At 41.8% G+C, this 23,880-nt stretch overlaps 1 protein-coding gene across 2 annotated transcripts in view; it reads right to left on the bottom strand.

Annotated features, from left to right (window-relative positions):
• Nucleotides 1-23,880, bottom strand: part of Ano2 (anoctamin 2) — a 355,142-nt gene that overhangs the window by 241,414 nt on the left and 89,848 nt on the right. For both annotated transcript variants that reach the window (XM_048787661.1, XM_048787662.1), the window contains one exon: nt 19,241-19,339. In XM_048787661.1, coding sequence (XP_048643618.1) covers nt 19,241-19,339 — 99 coding nt within the window. The remainder of the gene's footprint in view (nt 1-19,240; nt 19,340-23,880) is intronic.

The following is a 23,880-nucleotide window of genomic DNA, read 5'->3' as shown; positions in this document are numbered from 1 at the left end:
GGGGGGGGGGGGGGGGGTACTGGGGATTGAACCAGGAGCACCAAACTACATCCTCTATCCATTTATTTTGAGATAGGTTCTCACTAACTTACTGAGGCTGTCTTCAAACTTGCAATCCTCCTGCCTCAGTCTCCTGAGTTGATGGGATTACAGGTATACAGCACTGTACCTAGCAGCCACACATTAAAAAAAAAAAATCCCTTTCAAGATGAAGCATCTCTATTCCCACTCTTCCCCCTGGAATTTGGGAGGGTTTCGTGGCCACTTGACCAGTAGAGTACAGTAGACTATGCCAGCTCCATCCTTTAAAATCAGCTGCTTCTGCCTTATCCCTTGAAGCCCTGAGCCATGCTATAAAGTATCTATAAAGGAGTTCCAAAAGGATCAGAGGCCCAGGCTTCAAGCTGCCCTACTAAGCATCAGGCATGAGAGTAAAGACCCTTGAACTCCAAGCCACCAGATGACCTCAGTTGATACCATATGGAGCAGTTGATACCATATGATACCTAGCCTACCTCTGCTCAAGTTCCTGCCCCAAAAGTCATGAGATATAATACAATGAGTGTTAAGCTACTAGCTGAGGTTTATTTGTCATCTTGCTATAGATAACTGGAACAAAAGTCAACATCCAGATCTTCTGACTTGAAAGTCTGCTTTATCATGATAGACTCAAGTTGCTGGAATCTACATGGGCAAAAAGACATGTACAAAATATTTATGAGCTAGGCTGAGATAAAGTACATCAAATATTCGCAAAGAGCTTTGGGGGTTCAAGGGAAAGAGGCAGCACATCCAGTTAAAGAATCAGAAAAGCATTTCCAAGGGGATGCATTCCAGCTGGGTTTAGCAGATGGGGTAAACTCCTTTCTATTATAATTTTGTTCTTTACATCTAGAGCTGTCTTCATGAGTTCATAGTATATTGCACAGTAAATGTGAATCATAATTTATCTAGCTATCTACCCAGCAATGGACATTTATCTTGTTCTCTACACATTTTACTTCATTTTCTATTAAAATTACCTTGTAGATACTTTTAATGAATAAAGCTTGAACAGATATAAGCAAAGACATTGCAGAAAGACAAAAATAAAGCAGAAGAATTTAAGTTGGATTTCAGGAGACTCAATGAGTTTGCCATAGTTTGGACCTTAACTTTTCCCAAAAAGTCCATATAACGAATGGTCTTGGTTGAGGTGTGGCATTTTTGGAAGCTGATGAAACCCCTAAGAGGTAGAGAGGTTTTTAGGTCATTAAGATGTGGGAGGTCTTCAGGTCATTGGAGGTATGCCCTAGGAGGGAATTTGGGGACCCTGTCCCCTTCCTCCCTCTTATTTCTCTTCCCAGTGATGAGGTGAGTGTTTTATTCCACCAAACACTCTGTGTTGATGTGCTGCCTAGCCACAGGCCAAAGCAACAGGGCCAATCAATCATGGACTGAAATCTCTAAAACCATGAGCCAAAATAAAACTTTTCTCTTTGTAAGTTGACTAGCTCATGTATTATTATACTATAAAGGAAAGCTGATGAACACATGGCAACTTTTTTGGTGCATGGGGAATATGACAGTCATGGCAGAAGGGCAAACTGAGGCCAGCAGATGAAGATCCTGCTGCACACGGCAACAAAAATTAAGCAAACAGTCATGGCAAAAACATACCTGTGAGTTGAGAAAATATTTGAATGAGTTTGTGTAAGAAGAGGGAGCCTGTTTTCTGAAATAAGGGGAATGTTTACTTCTAGATGGCTAGAAATAAACTATTCTTCTTAATAAGGGTCTCCTATGTGTCTGGCTCTCAATGTACATAAGTGCTAATCTTGAAGATAGGCTGCAAAGCCAAGAGCACTGAAGGACATCAGCCAAGATCATGCAGACAGTGCAGACCAGTTAATAATCATTGGGACCCTGAGCCTATGTTCTCAACTGCTTTATGCTACTGCTTCATTTGCCAAAATGTGGATATCATGGAGGAGAACACTGAGAAACTTATAATATTTCCTTTGTTGTTATAAAGATCCTGCCAAATCTCTCCTTCACACTCTGCATTGTAAAAAGCTCACCTCTCAGGCATCTCTGGTTCTGGAGGGAAAAGGTGGGAAAATGACCCCCTCATACTGTTCCAGAACATAGCTTAAAGGTTATTGGGGCAAGCACTGATCAAGTACATGTCCTGCACTGAAACTACAGTGTAAACCAAACCCACAGCCATTCTTCTCTAAATGTTATGAATGTGGAAACTAAAGTTTCAGAGCAGAAATGAAGCTGGTAGACTGTCCTCTTCATACCTTGGCATGACAGACTTGAACCAACCAAAGGTATTTCTACTTTGTCCACATCTCTACAATTCCATCTCTGATGTCCTGGTCTAAGGAACCTCAGCTACAGCAATGATTAAAATCCCTACATCTTTTCTCACTTAGAGCTTTTATTGTTTTTTAACAATAAATACACAAAATGTCCAATTAAATTTGAAATGCAGATAAACAATAAACATGCAATACACTATGCACTATGCAATACACTAAAAAATTATATTAGTATAATATTTTTAGTATAAGTATGTTCCATTCAGTAATGGGGATGTGTTTAAACTAAAAAAAAATCATTGTTTATCCAAAATTAAAATTAAATGGGTGCTATGGTTTGGATAAGTGTCCCCAAAAGGGTCACATGTAAAGACTTCATCCCCAGGGTGGTACTATTGGGAGATGCTGTGGTGGACCTTGAAGAGATGAGGCCTAGTGGGAGATTCTTAGGTCATTGGTTAGTGGCATGCCCTCAGAATAGATTGTGGGACTCTACCTGTCTTTTTTTTTTCTCTCTCCCTCCCTCGTAGCTTGAGACATGAGCATGCACTCTAGGTCTCACTGCATCTGGGACTGAACCTTCAGAACCATAAACTTCTGTTTACTTCATAATTAGCTTGTGTCAGGTATTTTATTATAGTGAAGGAAAGCTGACTAATGCACTGGACATCATGTATTATATCATGTATATAACTTATCTGGCAACTGTACCATTACTCACCTCCACACTAGAGCCAGAGTGATATTTCTGAGGCAAAATCTAATCATATTGCCTCCCATAAAAAGCTTTCAATGGTTACCCATTACTTATAGAATAAAGACAATTTTTTTTTAACATAGCCCATAGGACCCCATAGACGTCCCCATATTTACCTTGTCCCACAGTCCTTTGCTCCCTGTTCCTTTGTAGCCACAGGCCTTTTCAATTCTTCCTACATACTGAGCCCTCCATATGCTGCATCTCCTCCCTCCCCCTTCTTAAACTCCATTCACATTTGAGGCCTCACTCAAATGTCACTTCCTGTGAAAAGCCTTTCCTGGCCTCCAGACAAGGTCAAATCCTACCTTCATGGTATATCATGGGTCCAAGTTCCTTCAAAGAACTCAGCACAGTTTTAATTTTTATATTTACTTGAGAGATTATTTGATTAATTTCTAGCCGCCTCCCCATTAAACCATAATCTCCATGAAGGCAGGATACCCCAAATGTCCCATCTTTGAATGAATGATAAATCTCTGGAGAAACAGCACTGACAGCAGTGGTTATGTCACTGGAGGAGTCCAGGCTGAAGTCTGAGCACCATAAGATGATTGGCCTTGGTAGAAACTAACCCAGCAGGGGAATAACGCCAAAAACTTAAAGCCTCTGGCTGGCTAAAATGCTTCCCTTCCTGTCCCCACCAGGTGCAAAGGCACTCAGGAGCCCAGCACAGCAGGGACCAGGAATGCCTGCATTGAGTTGGTGCAGATTTATGACCCAGCAATTGTCTCAGGGCTGTGTTCTGGCAGAAGGTTAGCCGGGACTTCCAAGCAGTTCCTGAGCCTCAACTTGGCAATGAAGCTCGTAGAACTTGCTTCAAGAAATGAGTTAAAGGCAGTGGGCTCCTGTGCTATGTCTTTAGTGGGACCAGGAATGAAATCTGATTAAATTTTGACCATTTCTTGATGGGGGATGCTCCAAAACACTGAAGGTGATATTATCATCTGCCTTCTGGAAAATGTCAAGGGTGTGAAGTCCTGGATCCCACCAGATACCTCAGGGTAACATCTACTTCATAACTCCAAACAAGATCCTACAGGAACCGTCTCACCAGATTTAGGGTGGAAAGAAGTTTCTCAGACTTCAAGGGCTCTCTGGGGAATGGAGTCAGATACAAACCCACAATAAAGTACGTGTAGCTGTCTCCATGTACAATATCACGACACCAGGTTTGGAAGGCAAGGAACCCTTTTCTTACCTCCATACGTTTGTATGTGTTGCATTTATTTCTGAATAATGAGCAATCATAAGATGATTGGCCTTGGTAGAAACTTCCTCATTCTCTTTTTTTAAACCTGGATAATTCCTACCTCTCCTTCATTACGAATGCTTAACTATCAATTTTCCCAGGAAAGCTTCCTTGCCCACTCACTTCCTATTGTGCTTCCTTGATACCCTGTGAATGAATACCTGCATCATAAAATTTTTCATGGTTCACTTCTCTGTCTCTAATTCTTAGTTTATTGGCCTATCTCCCCAAAGGACTGTGGACTTGTAAAGAGCAAGGACAGCTCCCTATGTGCCTCACACCGAGTAAGAACACAGTAAAACATTCTGAGTGAACGGCCTGCATCTTGGTTCTTGCCAATACTAACTAGCTGTGTAACTATGGGCAAGACACTCTCCCCTTTATTTATTCACCTCTCAGTAAAGAACTGGAAATTTTCCACTCCCTAGCCTGAGAGAGTAACAGGGCCAGATTAGGTTTACCCTCTCACCTGGAAAAAAAACCACCCAGACAAAATACATGAGATGATGGTTTTCAAGATCCTGAACATCGGGCAAAAAGGGCAGTGACGAATCACAGCGATCAATCACACGTGAACCTTGTGATTGCTCCATGTTCCTGCCTTGGGAGGGGAAGAGGAAACAGGGAGAGCCCTGAGTGGAGGAGACAGAGCTATATTTCTGGGGAGACTAAGGAGACTAAAATTCATAGGACAGGGTAACCAAGAGAAGAGAGGGACCCAGAGAACCCCATAATCTGCAAAAGGTCCCCCTTGAGTATCCAGTAGCGTGGATGTGAAGAAATCACCCCAGAATGGAGAAAGAACAATCTAGAAGGACTGGGAATGGCACCTATTCGCCCTGGCCAGATAGGAAAATTCCATAACTCATGGGACACTGGATGAACTCAGGTTTACTTAGCAGGGGCGGCTAATTAACCTTCGAGTAAGCATTGCTCCAGGTACACTTAACAAATCATAAAAGGGGGAACTGGATTAAATGGCTAAAGTACTGGCAAATCTAACATTCTATTACTTCAAATACTTAATGAAAAAGAAACATTTATTCGTGGAACAAACCTTTCCAAGCACCTCCTGGAAGTCAGGTCCTAAGCCTGGTGATTCCTTGTGCCAAGTGCTGGAGAAGCACAAGGATGAAAATAACCCCTGCTGCCTGCCCACTGTGTCTAGTTCCTCCATGGGCAGCATTTCACGGGGGACCCTGAAAGCTCTGCAAGGTGGACATGCCAGGCCGTGCGAGCTTCTCTAGCTTTAGGAAAGAGCACTAAGGCTTTGGCAGAGAATTGCCAGAGTCAGTGGTAGAATCGGGCTTGGAACCCAGGTTTCCCAGCTCCTCCTCAGGGCTCTTTCCTTGGACATTCTGCCCTTTGATCTTTGGCAGAGCACCACGAGAAGGAAGCTCCTCCTTCAGCCCCCACCAAACCCAGCAGCCCAAGCTTTCCTTCTGCCTCCTGCAAGGGACCCAGAGAGGCACCCCAATCTCCTTTATTATTATTAATACAATCAGCAGTGGCATTGTTAATTACTGTTATTCTTGGACATCAGAGAATTATGAACATCCTCAGAAATGGCAAGACACATGTTAGCCAGCTGTTCCCCATTATGCCCTCCCTGGGTACATGACACGCCTTTCATGTGCTTAAAATCATAAATAATTTTTAAAGTATGTTGCTCTTATTTTTTATTCCCGGGCTTAAATGTGGTTCTCATAAAAGTTCACTTTGGCCTCACTGTCATAGTCTGAGGGGTTTACTGAAATTTCTCTCTTTTTTTTTTTCCTTACTTTTTCTTCCTCCTTGTCTCCCTCAGCCTCTCCCCTCCAGAGGGGCAGAGCAGTGTGGTCTAAAGACTGATTTGTTTCCTCTCTGCATTAAAATCATGTGCTTTTCTGGTAGGCAGAGAAACAAGAGTATAGTGATTTCTATCTTGGATGGTGTACATGACACTATTCCCATTTTACAGCTAAGGAAACTGAGGTGACATAGAAAGTTTAACTAACATGTCCAATGATGCATGAACATTTAGAGAGCCAGTGACTCCAAACTTCAGGGAACAGGTGTAACAACATAAGATGTAAACGATACAATCCTGATGGTCCACAAGTCACTTATATCCACAGTAGCCTAAAAGAACCTGTCCCTGCAGGAAGAATACAGGCAAGTGATAAAGATGGATGGTGTACCTGAGCTGGGAACATGGGTATTAACAGAAATTAATCCAGATTAGCTGCCTTTTTTATTTATTTGTGCTTTCCTCTGCTCCCACACCAGTTCCTGAATCTTTGAGGTTCAACTGTTACTGTTTATGGCCTCTCACTCATCTCGGGAGTTAAGGCTGATCTGAAGATTATCTCATCCCCTTCTCCTCCCTTTTAATTTCAAAAGGCTCAGTCACACAGAGATATTAGGCAGTATAGAAGGTGTACCACAAGTCATTAGCTGGACAAAGACGGAAGGTTCTGGAGCTAAAGAAGTGAGGAGCAGGAGAAGCCAAAGATAGAGCAGAACTCATCCACTGTTCTCATCTCTAGTTGGTGCCTGAGAGATAAACACATACAGGCACTGAACCAGGACGCAAGGAGTTCCATGCCACTGAACATCTGTCCTCGCTCACTGCCCATAGCACATTTACCCATGTGAGTGGGTGTTAAGCCATTCACCGGTCAAAATGGAAACAGCAGCAGGAGCCGCTAAGAGCAGCTGCAATCTACAGCCAAAAGGGAGACTTTCCATAGGCACATCAAGGAAAGAGGCCCGCCACTCCCTTCATCCCCACCTGTGCCTACAGGTAAGTTTCCAGTCAGCAGCCACACTGGATGTGGACAGTGGTGTATTTACAAAATGCACATTCTCTGTTGTCTAATTCTGTATTTGTTCATGGTTTATATTTCTGTTGTCAACATGTCCTCTGCACATGAATGAATGTTTGCTGACTTTTAAATTTTGGGATAAAATCCAAACCTTTAAAATTACATGGCTGACAAGGCCCCTTAGGAGACATGCCTCCCGCCTTCCTCCTCCATCCCAACCTCCCCACCTAAATCTGTGCTGTACCCACACACTGGCTCCCCTCAATTCCTCTCACAAGCCAGGGGTTTTAGACCTTTAGTCCTGAGGACAGGTCATTCCCTCTTATGGATGGTTCTTACCCACCCTCCCCACCTGCCAAACTCCCCCCAGCTCTCAGGTATCAGCTCAGACGATGCCTTCACCCACACCCATCTAAATGAGCTTCCTCTAGTTGACTCTCATCATACACCACTCTTGTTTATCCACGGATGCCTCCCAATTCAAACTAGCCATACAATGCCATACCAAAGCCCAGGAAACCAGGGAACAGTTATAGTTACTACTGTACAACCAGCCAAAGCATCTGGTACATAATGGTGCCAAATAAATTTCATTGAATGGACAGATGATAGATGGATGGATGGACAGACAGATGGATGAATGGGTAAATAAATCAATCAATGGATGGATAATGAATATATGGATGGCTGGATCAATCAATCAGTGGGTCAATGGATGAAGATAAATGATGGATAGATGGAAAATATAACTAATCAAAGGGCTAGAGCTTCTTATACTCAACCTAGCCATATCCCAGGTATAACTAGACTTCTTAAATATTTTTTGTCAACTGAAAAGGCTACTAAGAACCAGATCAAGGATGGCTACAAATGGTAAGTGTACTACCAGATGCACACTCGGATAGAGTCTCAGAACTCATCTCAGCATCCCTCTGGCAAGCCACCCAGACACTCCCAGTGGGTGAAATCTGGTTGTGTGACTCATTTGTTCACCCATTGTCAACAATGGGCCTGGTCTATATGGGACACTGTTCTAGGTGTTGCATATACAGCACAGCATGATCCCTGCCCTCATGTGTCCAATGCAGTGGGGACACAGACAATAAACAGAAACAAAGACATGACTCAGTATTAAGTTGTGCTAAGTGTTAGAATAAATAAGTAAGAGGAAGGAGAGTGGAAGGGGCTATGTGACTATTTTACACACAGGATGGTCAGGAGAGGCCTGTCTGAGGGAAGGGACATTTGAAAAGAGACTCCAGAGATGTGAGGGAGCAAGTTCTGAAGGTATCAAGACAAGGTCTAACAGAGAGAGGGAAAGGCAGGCAGAAAAACCCTAAGGGAAACAGGCTTGGCATCCGGAGGCACAACAAATTCTGTGGTTCTGTGGTTGGAGCAGAACAAGCAGGTGGGAGGAGCAATGGGGAATTAATTTCTGCTTTCAAGGCAGCAAATACAGAATCCATTCAGAGTTCCTGACATACATTTTGTCATTACTGGCCCTCCTCCGACCAGTAGCCCTTTGGTGACCAGGGCAAGAGTCTAACAACATCAGGCTCCACCTTGCCCCCACTGTGAGTTGGAGTCTCCCATTCCCATGGCTGGTATGAGCGTAACAGCCTCCTGGGGATGTGGATGCAGGTGGGGAGGCGGTGAGGATATGTACCAGTTGCTGAGTTCCACAGTGCAAATATTCCCACCATAGTTAATTCCAAGCTGCCAATGGTTTAATAACCAGTTTTCAAAATTCCTGAAAATTTAACAACTAAATCTTGGGAGCTGTGTGAGCAAGACAGGATGTTATGAGGTAAAAACTCTGTCCATAAGCTCAAGTGCAGGCAGTTGACTGTCCCTGCCTGTTTCTCTGCCCCTCCTGTATGCCAGCTCCTTCCCACCCATCCACTGGAGCTGCCATGGATAAGTTGGGACCCTGTTTCCATATTGTTTATGGGTGGAGGGTGACTGTATGTCCCAGTGACTCAGGACAGTCTTGGTTTATTACTGCTATGCTGCATAATTATTACTAACAGTTCCTTCACTCTCAAAACTGCCCCAGTTTGGATGATAGTTTCAATGTTCAGCCTATCCACACTCTCCATTCTTAGCCCACCAGCTGAGAATGGAGAGTCCAGGGACCAGGCCCCAGCCATTCCCAACTGGCATACGCTCTCCATTTCAGACAGACAAGACTTTAACAAAGAAAACCACCACTTCGATCTTATTTTTTTTTTCCCATTATAAGTCTAAACACAACAAAGTTAAAATTCATTTCCTATGACATTCTCATGTTTTTAACTTCATTGTCCTTGAACCCTGGGTCAGGCTTGTCCATTCCAAGTCCTGTACATGGTCTGACCAGGCCTGTCTGTATGTCTAGAACATGGTTTTGTGCCATCTCAGTTTTGTCCCCGGAACCACAACACTTAGGTGCCATCAATTTTGATCCTCTCTGATTTTTGAAGATGAGAAGCATTACAGAAAACAAAGGAATAAAAAGTCAAAGCATTCTGCACTTTTTCCACCCTATTTAAATAGTAATCAAAGAGCATGCACCAAAAAGCCCATAAAGATATGAAATGTAAACCCTACCCTCTCAGCTGTGCCTCTATTAAAAACAAATGTTTGAGAACAGGCAATGACAACAAGAGGAAGGCCCCCACCTATAGCCAGCCAGCCCTATGTAAACAGCTACAGTTCTGGTTCGTTTAAAAATTATTGATGATAATAATAAAAAGAATATGTCCAGAGAAGTATCTTGAAGGCTAAGTAGATGGCAAAGACTACATGTTCACTGCCTTAATAAAACTCACAGCTCCTCCTAATCTTTATTTCCTAGATTTACTCAAGTATCACAATAGTTCCAAGGAGTAACTAAATTGTCACCTGGCAAAAAAAGAAGTTGGTCATGGTAAGAAGGGAGTGAGGGTGACTGCTTGTTGAATTTCATAATGACTGTAGACAGCTGTAAACTAAAACATCTATTATTATGCTGAGGGACTCTGCTGAGAATCATGACCAAAAGAAGGTCCTGGGGATGGGAAAACAAGAATTATTTGGCATCACTGGGCCAATCAATCTAGTATTTATTGAGCAACAATTATTTATGGAACACCATGCTATAGTTACATGGAACACCATTCTAAAGTTGCAGGGAACACCTCAGAAATATAAAATATAGTTACAACTCCCAGGGGACTTATGGTACACTTGAAGGTACCCAAAACAGTTGAAGATATTTGAGTAAGACACATATCAACTGTACATTGATTAAGAACCCAGAAAAGGGGAGATCAATTCAAGCTGAAGAAATAAAACAGGGTCGATGAGAGGGTCAAAGTGATCTGGGATGCAAAAGATGAGTAGTATTTGTTTATTCAAGGAAAAATGGAGAGAACATTCTAAGACCAGGGATAAATATTTAAAACACCTGAGAGGGCTCCATCCCATAGGAACAAAAGAGGAAAGTACTCTGCTTTTGACAAGAATCTGTATCAGGGAGCACAATATATGCTTCACAGAGAGACATGGTTTGGGAGGGAGCAGTCCAGCATGGGTAGGAAAACTCAGAGAAAACCCAGGGGTGTTACCAGATTCAGGGATACTGTGAAGCTGCAAATGCAGAATAGGCAGCTACAGGCTAAATGTACATCCTCACTTATGACTTTGCTTAAACATGTGGCAGACACGAACATTTTTACACTTAGATATTTGTACACAATCAGAATATGAATAATAATAATAAAAAGTCCTCCAGTCCCTCTTCTAACATCAATAATGGGAGGGGGTAACAAATTCACAAATTGTCATTTGGTTTATATGTGGGCCACAGCATTTTAAAACTATGATAGGGAATTGAGGGTCCAACTAACTTCCTTACTTTATAGGTAAGAAAACTATAATCCAGGAATGATAAGAAATTGACCGAGATAGTTTATAGCAACAAAAAGTAGAAACTTAAATGTGTAGCCTCTTCCAGTCCAGGATTATTTAATCTAAGACGGAATTCCACAGAGCATGTTCTGCCTAACATTATCTATTAATAACATTTGATATTAATAGGTGTTCAGGAGGAAAAAGGCTGAACAACAAACCATTTTCTTACTGTAAGACTTCTCAGAACTTCTAATTATTCAAGTAAAATGTAATAATTAGTGATCTTGAGTTTGTTCTTGGTAAAAACAGACTATTTTTCTATAGAATACCCTTTGAGAAACCACATCACCTAATACCTCAAGTCCAATTGTGGATTTTTAGTAAAGTAACAGAGCAGAATCATAGCTGTGGAGTCATATAGACATGGTTTTGATTCCCTGGATCTATCTCTTTCAAGCTGTGTGAGCTGGGAAGTTTCTTAACCTCCCTGAGTCTCAGTTTCCTCAACTATAAAATGAGGCTAAAATTAATGCCTACCTCATAGTGTTTTGAAGATAGAAACAAAATAATGTACATAATGCTCTAATCAATTAACCCAGCAACTGGGAAGCATTAACTACATATTAAATTCAATTATTATCTACATATGAACTATTACTACAAATCTTTCAACTTTAAGATACTTAGTTTTGGTTGACATTGTTAAGAGTGATTTTATGAACCTTCCTTCTCAAAGTCAAATGTGAAAATTGTGAATTATTTGAAGATACTTCTTAAGAAGATAGAAGCTCTTACTTAATCAAACCACTAATTATCTCTGAAAATAGAGGTATCAGTGGGAAAATCCTTGTTGAATTGAATAAATAGCTCTTCCTGATATTTGCCATGCTGGATCTCCTTCTACCACCCATGCCATGGTGAGCCTCTCCCAGACCCTCCTGCCTCCTCCAAACAGGAATGTAATGTGGAGAAGTATTCATGAAGGCCAAGGTCATGCAGGAAGATCCATGCACAAAGATCCTTCCTTACAACCCCAAGCCCAATGGCAATGAGTGGAGAGGGCTATTCCAAGTCATCTCAGAAGTTGAAAAGTGGATTCCTAGAATGCAGAGCAAGTCAATGAGCCCATGAGATCCAGATCTTAAATTGCTTGTTTATTGCTTACAGCCCAAAGAAAAGGTGTAGTCATTTCCTAGGGTTGCTATAATAACTTGTCACAAGCTGGGTGGTTCAAGAAATTTATTCTCCCATAGCTGTGAAAGCCACAAGTCTAAACTCAAGGTGTCTGTGGGGCTGTATCCCGTTTGAAGGTTCTAGAGGAAAATTCTTCCCTGCCTCCTGTAGCTTCTGGTAGCCCTGGGCATCCCTGGGCTTGTATTGCCTCACACCAACCTCTTCAAATTGCCTTCTCCTTGTTTCTCTCTCCAATCATTTTCTGTCTTTCTCCCATAAGTACACCAGCCACTGGATATAGGGCTATTCTAAATCCAGGATGATATACTTAACAAGATCTTCAAAGACCCTTTTTCCAAATAAGATCACATTCATGGGTTCCAAAGTTAGGACCTAAACATATCTTTCTGATTACCACTATCCATTCCTTTATGAAGAGTGTTATGGACTTTAAAAGTACAAGTCTTATGAGGATTCATTTTATATACCAATCAGACTGAGCCATGGGACACCCAGATATTTAGTCAAACATTATTTGGTGTTTATCTATGAGGGAGTCTAAGGATGAGATTAATATTTGAATCAATAGACTAAATAAAGCAGATTGCCCTCACTACTGTGTGGGAACTTGTCCAACCAGTTAAAGGTCTAAATAGAGCAAAAGATGTGTATGAGGGGACTCTTCTACCTGAGTGCCTTAAGATGGGATAGCAATCTTTTTCTGTCTTTGGACTTGAATGGAAACATCAGTGCATGGGTGTTGAGATTGCTGACTTTCAGACAAGAAGTCCATCAGCTCTCCTGGTTCTCAGGCCTTTGGACTTGGACTGGAACTGGTTCTCTTGGGAATCCAGCTTGCAGATGGCAGATCTCAGAACTTCTCAGCCTCCATATCACATAAGCCAATTCCTTATAATCTCATTTCTTTCTCTCTCTCTCTCTCCCTCTCTCCTGTTTTTCTGGAAAACTTTGATTAATACAATCCTCAAATGCTGTGAAGCAAGAGATGCTGTGGCCCTGGCCAAGCAGAGACCCTGAGGCACAGTAGGTAACATGAGCCAGGGGATGGCCTTCCTGCAAGACTTTTGCAAAACCATAGCTACCAAATCATAATCCCTAGAAAGGCAGGAACATGTTTCTGAAAACAATTTCCAATGATTTATTAATCTTAATGGAATTAATATTTCCTCTTAAGGAGACACTAAAGCTAATTAAAACATCAAGTTTCTTTGCTTAAACTGGAATTGTATCAGGTCAGTGTGGAAACATGGGTTTTCTCAAACTAATTAGAAATCCTTAATGGCAATTTTATGTATTTTCCACGAGTGAAAAGGAGACAATGAGTTATTCTTTAATAAATGCAATTTAGTAGATACAAATATCTCAAAATATGGGTTCCACAGGGGAGATTAAAGTACCAGTGGCATTTCTGCTCTAGTCTTTTAATCAAATAAGCTCATCAGAAATTTGCATATAGTGCTTTGCAATACAGCACCCTATCATGAACTACAGCTTAACATTTCTTCCTCAGTTTTTATGCAAATTTAGCTTAAGAAGTGGCCATATGAAGAACATTCCAGAACCTTATAGGAACTTATTGCTGAAAACATAGTCCCTTAGATAAAAATTATACTTTAGCAACAGAAAAATATTTGCCTCTTCTGACAAATGAGCTACTTATTTCTATAGATGATGTGAGCCATAGTCTTTCCTCTGCTTTACTACCAGAATTAAATGAAATTTTGATTCATGTGCATCATTCACCCTTATTTTTTAATTTCTTTTTTTTTGGAGGGGGGTGCTATTGGGGATTGAACCCAGGGGCACTTAACCACTGAGCTACATCACATCTCCAGCCTTTTTCTTTTTTTGTATTTTATTTAGAGACAGGGTCTCATTGAGTTGTTTAGGGCCTTGCTAATTTGCTTAGGCTGGATTTGAACTCACAGTCCTCCTGCCTCAGCCTCCCAAGGCACTGGGATTATAGACATTCACCACCACCCCAGCCTTATCTTTTAATTTCTACTATCATTATTTCCCCACTTCCCCCAATCATGATTCTTTTTCACTTGTCTTCTTTTCTAAATGATCAATTCACATTCATTTTTTTTTCATTATAACCTATCTTGAGTCTCATTTTGAAAAAAAAAAAAAAACTAAGATATGAACCAAATAAAGCCAGGTTCATGAGGGCAGGGACCACGTTAAAGCTCACACTTGCTTTCTCTCCCTTGCTCTCTCTTCCTTGAAATGGGTGACTTCAAGCTCTCCTTCCTGCACAGCAGGGCCTGAGCAGTTCTCCTGCTGGCTTTTCCTGGGGACTGCATTGCAGACCTTGCACATGGAACCATCATGTTTAGGAATGTCCCAAGGTCCCGTGCTCTGAGAAGCAGAAATCCCCCAGGATGTAGTCTAAAGGCCATCTGTCCCTGCCTTCCCATAGATTCCATGTCTGGGCTTCTGGCTGCCTTGGCAGAATAAAGAGACAGGGGCTGCAGATGCTGGCTGTGAAGGAAGAGAGAAGGGAAAAAGCATCACTATGAACAACACAGTAATAATAGTGGCTATCATGTGGGGCATGCCTCTATGCCAAGCCTTCTACCCATACCTTCACTGTTCCCTGCTACAGCCCTCCAAAATAATCATTACTCTTGTTTGGGTGATGTGCAGGACTCTTGAGACTGCATTCCTAAAGACGTATAACCTGCTGGAAATTGAGAGCATTTTCATGCACACAAAGGATACATAGGCAAAGTCCTTACAGGATCCCCAGGACAGTGAACAAAGCTGGCAGATTGAGCAAAAGTGATATTCACCCAACCCAGGCATGTCACATGTCTGTTCTTCCAAATTTGGATGGATCAATATGATTTCATTGACAAGAAATTTCCTTCTAATAGCCTCCACTATCAACCCTTCATCCAATCTCAGGCTAATCTAGGGGTTTGGGGAATGTAGATGTCAAGGGAGGAAAAAAAGGGTGTTCATTCATACAAGTAAACAAGTGAAAGAGAAAGAAACATCACTGTTGACTATAATCTAGGAGGAGTCAAAAGCACCTGCCCCAGAAACACCCGTTTCAAACCTTCTCAGCCTGTTCGGGGCCAAAAGGCCAGGTCTTCCCACCCTCCTGTGCATAGACTTTTGAGTGTCCCTCACAAAATTCTGGCTGTTTTGCTGTTGTTTTTGGAAAACAAATGCTTCCTTCCAAGATTCTCCCTCCCAGTTAATATCTATGCTCAGGACTCTGAGTCCCTGGATGCATTACCATGGATTTGTCCAGGTTTGCAATCGACTTCGTGATTTCCTCCCCGTCTTCTCAGTCTCTCTGGACCCTGCTGGGTTATGATCCAAACCCCACCGGCTTGGAGGATGCTTAACTGATCCCAACCCATGCCTCATTCTTCCTTCACATTCCACCCGCTAGAATGCAGCTCTCTGCAAATGTGATTTATTCTCATTTTACTCCCATCCCAAAACCAATGAAAAAGTGAAAATGCCACTGAGCCCAATGCTGGCCCTCCACAGACTACCCTGTCCTTCCTTCCTTTTCCATGCCCCTCTCTCGCTACAGGTACATAAGTCAGCCCACATCACAACACTGGGATCAGAGTTTCAGGTTAGTTTTTACAAACACATGCATCTTACCCAGCATACCAAGCTGTATCCTCCTCATTTGCTTAAAATGCCCAAAGTGAGATCAACTACAAGCCACTGCAATCTATGAGTACACAGAGGACCTGGGGCCATGTGGCTGAACCTGCAGAAGTATGCCAAAATAGTCCACCTGTATCAAGTCTGGGACCCAGAAACACTGGGGAAAGTCTTTTCTGTTATATCTGCAGCCTGTAGGAGCAAGACAAGGCTTAGCCTCACCCCAGGCTCCCTAATCCACCAGACTCACAGACTGAATCTGTGCTCTGCTGATGGGCTGCTGTTGACATAGGATTTGATCACTGCTCTGAAGTCTGGGTCTGTGTACTCTTCCTGTCACCCTGTGACTATCAGCTCCCTGAGGGCCTGAGCTATTTCCTTAGCCTCAGTGCCTCTCCAAAGACTTTGCACAGCCAGAGCTCCAGCAGTGTTGGCTGCCTATTTGGTCAGGAAGGAAGTTCACTGGGGGACTAGGAATTGAGTGTACACATAAAAATGTTTGAGAAAACAGACACAATGACAAACCCTAGCATTTCAACAGCACTCATTGGATTCTTATAATCACCTAGAGAAGAATGAGGAAACTGAGGCTCTGAAAGAGAAAGTAACATCTCCAAATCACACATTAATAAGGGCAAAACAGAGGCTAAAAGTCTGTTTTAAAGATTTGTCCATTGCAGTTTCCATTACCTTATGCCACCAGAATAAAAAGGCAGGAGGGAAACCAAGACATGGCTGCTTTGTCATCTGTCCTTGCCTATGTCGACTCATGTACAAATTCAGGTCTAACCTAAACTATAGATGGTCAGTTCCAAATAGCTGGTGTATAGGGGCACTGAACCTCTGAGGGCAAATATGTCCTTTATGTAAAACTAGGTTCTGAAGATCTAGCCTGTGACCGGACAAAGCAGAGACTAGAGATAGGAATGACTGAGGGCTGAGCCTGGGAATGAGGAGGAGAAGGTGGCAGAGAAATGAGAGGGGCAGAGTTCTGACTGATTATGCACAGAACAGAGAGGGAGGCTAAGGAAGTTGGAAGGGAAAGAGAAAAGGAGAAGGAAAGCCTGAGAGTGAAGGAAGGTTGAGGAGGAGGGCAAAGAGGAAAGGCAGGCTGAGTTGGGGCTGGGCGAGGGTAGGTTCCCTGCCATAAGGATCATCCTTGGAGGTAAAAATGTCATGGGATACAGAATTTTGCTCACCTACTTTCCAAGGATCAGCCAGCAAAGATTAAAACAGAAAACTACATTCAAATAGAATGAGATTAAGAGAACATTAGCTGTTCAGATAAATCAAAAAATAAAGAAGAAGAACATGTAGGAATTAGAAAGAAAAGAGAAGCAAAAGAGAAATGAAAGGATTGGCCAAGTTAGGTGCCCAACAGAGGGGAGCAGAAGCCTCCACCCAAGGCTGAGAGTTGGGTCGCATTGCCAGGAGACTGGGAGACTGTCAGCTGAAGGGGAGCAAAGGTCCAGAACAAAGATGTGCCTGCATCTGAGAGCAGTGATATTAGGAATGAGAGGACAACGGAGATGAAGCACACAGCAGTGAGACTGAGGAGGAAAGATCAGTGCAGTCCTTGTGGATACTCCAGCAGGCAACACCCCCACCCCACTTACCTTTTAGAGGCAAAACACTTGTAGCTAAAATTCATATTTTTATTTGTTCATTGTTTAATAGGCATTTGTCCATCTGCCATTGAGGTATGGTTCATCTTAATAAATCTGTAAGAACAGAATCTACTGCTTTTTTTCTTTTTAAGCAGGGGATTCATGATGGCCCACTCACATGTTAGTATTTAAGGGGTGATTTTTGATGGAGACAGTAGATCTGCTGGCAATAAAGATGGCATTAGCATAGCCAACAATATAAATCAGAATGGTGTTTGTTACAATTTGGATATGAAGTGTCCATCAAAGACTCCTGGGTCCCAAGTGCAGCAACGTTCAGAAGCAGAGATTTGGGAAAGTGATTGAATCATGAGGGCTCTGATCTCATCAATGGGTTAATCCATGGGAAATTTCATAGCTGCACAGATTATTAGAAGATGGTGAAAACTGTAGGGAGTGGAACCTAATTGAAAGGAGTGTGTCCTTGGAGGTATGTCCCTAGACCCTTTCTCTCTTTTTGCTTCCCTGCTGCCATGAGCTGAACAGCTTTCTTCCACCACACCCTTCCTGCATGATGTGCTGCCTCATCTCAGGCCCAAAACAATGGAGCCAGCCAACCATGGACTGAAGCCAAGAGTCAAAATAAATCTTATATCCTTTAAATTGTTTTTCTCAGGTATTTTGTCACAGTGATAAAAAAACTCACTAACACAGTGTCGCTGAATGTAGTGGGAAGTGGTAGTACAGAATGCAATAAATATGGACTTCTAGTAAAGGTTGGGAACCTAAAAATCATGGTAATGATAGTATGATGAAGAGAATCCCTGAAAAACTGTTACCACTTCTGAAACAACACTACGGGAATATGAGAGAGACAGAAAGAAAGTGAAAGAGAGAGAGATCATCCACAGAGCACCCACAGTTAACCACATTACCATCTGCCCCAGGACCCTCCCTAAGAGACATCTCAGGTGGTCAGAATCAATCACAACCACTCCTTTCCCCTAAAATGCCTTTTTAAAAAAGTGAAATCTGTAAACACACTTCCTTTCTCTTTGGAGCTGTTTGGTGGATTTTTTTTTTACACAAAGAGACATGTCACCTAGGAATTCCATGGGGAGATTTTTAAGTTGTATGTAGACCATTCTAACTGAAAACTACCCGACATATCATCTCTACTGTGTGACTCTCAACCCAGGTGAGCAGCTGAACCTCCTGGTATTTTTCACAATACTGACACCAGAACCTCATTCCATGCCAATAGACTGAAACAAAACCCCAGAGGTGGGACACTGGCCTGAACACGTTGAAAACATATCCCAGATAATTTTAATCAGTTCACCTTCCATTTCATGAAAGAGATAAGTGAAACTCACCATTGCACAATCTCCAGTGATAGAATCAGGACCAAAATAGGTATCCCCACAGCAAGTTGGGTGCTGTTTTCCCTGCACACTGATGACCCAGTCAGCATGGCTTGCCATTTACTCTCATTGCTATATTCACTCTAGAGAAGTGCCTGGCATTTCTGGGACCCCAAGAAAAGCAGGAAAGGAGTTGTGACAGAAATGGAAAATGGGCTATGTTTGGTTTCTCAGGAAGGACAGCCCAGACAGATCTCTGAAATGGAAAGATTTCTCTCCTCATACTTCCCCATCCCACCCATCTCATGGCCACATACTTAGGATCCCCAGGGAGATAAGTGTGATTTCAATTCCACAAAACCCACATCCCACCTGGCCCTAGTCCCAAACTATTCACATCCATCCAGCCCTCAGGAAGCCCAGAACCCAAGAGAAACATTGTCATACTTTTTTGGTGGGAACTTTGATCTTCAAGAATTCTGCCTCTCTGGCCAGCACCTGCCACGGGGCGTGTATCCGGACAAAGATGGATCCCTGGCTTTTATTCTGCAAGGTACAAAGAAGGAAGAAATGGAAACACTTGTAAGGACATAGCTTAAATTCCTTGTTCCCCAACTCTAGAAGCCCAGATTTGTTATTCTTCGGTTTCTGGTTTTGTTTCCTTTAAACTTCATTAGGAACCAGTTCCCTCCCACCCCATATCCAATTCATATGTTTCAGAAATGTGCTCATCAAAAAAACCATAGGGTTGTGTTCCCAAAGTGTGGTCCCTGGAAGTGTAGAGACTTCAGAAGGAAAGAAAAAGAGTTGAGACAATTTTTTTCACAGATTTCAAACATAAGCAATTATAATTTTCACAGAAATTGCTTTACACTATTAATAACCATTGGTCAGTTTACCACTGGCTAGCATGCAGCAAATAGCCTGCAATTTGTCTTCACCCACATGTGTTTATTGTTCATTGTTCAAGTTTGTTTTTCTGTTCTACTATTGCACTGTGTTATAGTTCCAAATCACACATGTGGTCTAGCTAAGCCTAAGAGTCGTGATATAAAAAATAATGCAAATAGTACAACCCAAAACAATACCATAAACAAGAATTCTAAGCAGGGCTCCAATGAAAACACAGAACATGAATCTACATCCCAGAGCAAGTGATTGTGCCATGTTGATGTCACTCAGAAATGAAAAGGAAAGAAACTGTGGTGATGAATATTAGAAAATTAGGTTTTATTAACTGAGTAATCCATTTGGCCTTGGCTATTATAAATATTTGTCATATCACAACAGGGATTCATCCTTTTCCTCAAATGAAACCAATTTTTTCCCCAAACACACACAGGAAGAGAAATACTTTCTAATATTAATTTGTGTGTGTGTGTGGTGCTGGGAATTAGACCCAGAGCCTTGTGCATGCAAGGTAAGCACTCTACCAACTGAGTCATACCCTCAGCTGCAATATTAATTTAATCAATTTTGTCACTAAAGAATAAAAGAGGACCAAAACCAATCAGGAAAAACTGGCAAAAGTCTCATTACTGGTGAGACACTTCTAAAACTATTTAACTGCAAGACTCATCACCAATATTATGTCCAGAGAGAAAGTAGAACAGACTGATGGCCATTCCTTCATCAAATGGCTATTGGAAATCACCATAAAATCCATACAGCACAGTGGAAAGATGCTGGTGTGCTGTGTCATTCACATTAGGATAGAGCCACTGAGGGACAGAGTGGAGATCAGGACTCAGCAAGGGTGCCGCACAGAGAGAAGTGCTCCACAGCTCTGGTTCCATTTACCTGCTGAATATCCATGCTCCAGGGAAAGGAGGTTTTCTGAATTTTTTACTTATTTTTTTGGTACCAGGGATTGAACCCAAGGGTGCTCCACCATTGAGCCACATCCCCAGCCCTTTTTAAAATTATTATTATTATTTTGAGATAAGTCTCACTAGGTTGCTTACAGCCTCACTGAGTTGCTGAGGCTGGCTTTGAATTTGTGATCCTCCTGCCTCAGCCTCTGAGTCCTGGGATTACAGGCATGTGCCACCATACCCAGTTTACCATGTATTTTATGAAGCAGGATGCACAGAAGTCAGTGCCGAGAAGGAACCAACTCTGTTTACAGCAAACACATGCAGGTGTTCCTTTTGAAAATCATTCCCTGGCTTCATTCACAGAGACCACTTTTGGTTCATCAATAATGCCCTCTGATCTTGGTTTAATGTTAAAAATAATGGTGGAAACCATCTCAACTCACAGCCTCTGACTGTGCCTTTCCAGTGTGCTGGGTAGAGAAACAGGTGGCATGTGGAAGACTGTTTTCCCCAATGAAGGACACTAAGAAGCTACATATGTTTTTTGGTTTTTTTTGTTTTTTTTTTGTTTTTTTGTTTATATAATGATTTTCTTTTTTTTTTATTGGTTGTTCAAAACATTACAAAGCTCATGACATATGTTTTTGAAGTGAAGATAAAAAGATATTTTATGGAACTCATAATGCAAAGGAAGATTATTTCTATTATTTTTAAGTGTTGGCCCCAAAGTACACAATCTCAGTAAGTCAAACAGACAGAACACATCCCACTTCAGGGATAAAAGCTCATGTTGATAAGGTAGAAAAATGGGCACTAAACCATCCAAGATTTCCCAAGACAAATGTGAAAGAATCACATAATCTAGAGTTTGCAAATACCTAAAAATAATAACAAATGGCCACAATGCACATTTATCAATGGTATATTATGTGCCTGAACTGAGCTAAGTGGTTACATGCTTTAGCTCAACACAATATTCACAACCGTGATGTAAGGCCAGGCTAGCATCATCTCTATTTCTCAGAGCTAAGGAAACTGAGGCAGGGAACATTTAAATGATTTTTCCTAAAGTTATACAGGTAGTGAAATAAAAATACTTTTCAAATCCAGGAAGTTCTTGCTCTGGTGGTTTTCTCCTCTCATTGAAGAGAGACATGCCACGTTACCGAGCGTAGTTAAAAACCACATCTAAGAGTTGTAAAAGCACAAACACTCATTTCAGACTATTATCAAACCACAGGGTAGATAAGGAATCTGTACAGCAGCCCTAAGATGAAGCACTCAACCTTCCAGCTCCCAAGCGTGACTTTGTTCTTCTAACAACACATTGAAATTGGCCTTTAGCAAGAAACCTCTCCAGTTTCCAGGTCCATCTCTGGTTGGAATCTCCCAGACTACTAGGCAGAGTCATCGATCACTTGCTGATTTTCTAACTGCAATTTAAGCTTTTCTGATTCAGTAATAAATGAAGGATAAGAAAAGAAGCCATCTACAAGGTGGACCTGAAGCCCCAGTTCTCTCTCTCATAGCTCCAGAATTGATGCTTTTGGTGAAAGATGGCAGACAGTATCATCCCTTTCACTAAAACGAAATCAAGACATCATTAATTGTAATACATTATGGTTTGTCTTTATTTCCTAATTGGGATGAATGCCTTTTTAACCTTATCTAGACTTGGTGGTTTGAGAGTGTGCCAAATGTCCATTAAGTGGGTGCAGATGTTCAAAGTTTGAGAAAGAGTAGGGACGCCAAGGGTCAAATTCCATGACCTTAGTGGCAGATTGCTAGCTGTCCCCTGACAGTCATTCTCATTTTTCTTTTCCAGTTCCAGGAATTGAACCCAGAGCCTCACACATGCTAGGCAAGTTCTCTACCCCTGAGCTACACCTGCCACTCCTCATTTTCTTCATCTCTGACTAAGCAGACGACCATCTAAAATCAAGAGTACATCTTCCTCACAGTGAGGTATTTCCATAACAGTAATTCTTGGCTGATGTGGTATAGGTAAAATTGTGAAGCAGCTTCTGTCAGTCTTCTTCAAAGACAGCAAGTAGAAGCCCTTCGTCTTCTTCCCTCCACTTAATCTCCTGCCTGGAACATGGATATGAGCACCGTAGACTCCGCAGTCAAACTCCAGACCAGCAACAGCAAAGGGTCAAGAGAGAAGCTGAGTTTGACCCCATGGAGTATGGTAGCAGCCTGGGACTGCCTCCTAGATTTTTTATGAGAAAGAAAAAAATTCTACCTCATTTAGCCCATATGAATATAGAGGCTCTGACCATTTCAGCCTAACCTTATCCTAATGCAAAACGGCTTCCCAATCTGGGGACATTAATTTTCTCCAACAAAGCAGGCTGCTTCTCCATTTTCCCCAAATAGAACTTGTTTGAAATGAAAATAAAAGCTGGAATGCCATTTTTGTGGTGCTAACATCTACTCATCATGTTCCTTTCATGTCATGCAATATTGTTACCTTCTCATAAAAAGAAAAACATGCTCTGATGTGAAATATTAGCTGATGTGAAATATTAGCTGGTGTGACTGCCTATGTCTCCTGAAGCACAAACAAATGCATGAAAAACCCTGAGTAGAAACATCACCAAATGCGGAAGCTCTTTTTCACTAACCCAGGGATCTAAAATTGGAGGTTAACATGTGTTAAGAAAAAAAAAAGTTCCGTTGTTTTCTAGGTCCAACTGATGTCCATCCTTCCGTTTTTGGAGTTGGATTCTTTCAGGCCAAGTAACTGAATGAAAAGAGCTTGGAGCTTCTGATTCAAACAGATTACGATTTGTACCCTGGGTTTTACAGCTGTGGGACCTTGGGCAAGTCATTTAACCAAATGATCTTGTTTCTTTACCTGCATAAGGAGAATGAGAAACATTGAAAGACTGTTGGAAGGATTAAAGAAAAGTAGGTGAGCATGCTTGTCTTCCCAGCAGCTTGGGAGGCTAAGGCAGGAGGATCATGAGTTCAAAGCCAGTCTCAGCAAAAGTGAGGCACTAAGCAACTCAGTGAGAACCTGTCTCTAAATAAAATATAAAATAGGGCTGGGGATGTGTCTCAAAGGTTGAGTGTTCCCTAATTCAGTCGCCAGTACCTCCCCCCAACACACATACGCCAAATTTTTTTCCATCTATTCTCTTTTTTTAAATTGGTTTTTAAAAAATAAATGACAGCAGAACGCATTACAATTCTTATTACACATATACAGCACAATTTTTCATATCTCTGGTTGTATATAAAGTATGTTCACACCAATTCGTGTCT

This window comes from Marmota marmota, unplaced genomic scaffold (genome assembly GCF_001458135.2).
Source record: "Marmota marmota marmota unplaced genomic scaffold, marMar, whole genome shotgun sequence".
Classification (NCBI taxonomy): domain Eukaryota; kingdom Metazoa; phylum Chordata; class Mammalia; order Rodentia; family Sciuridae; genus Marmota; species Marmota marmota.
This window is presented reverse-complemented; position numbering and strand designations above follow the sequence as displayed.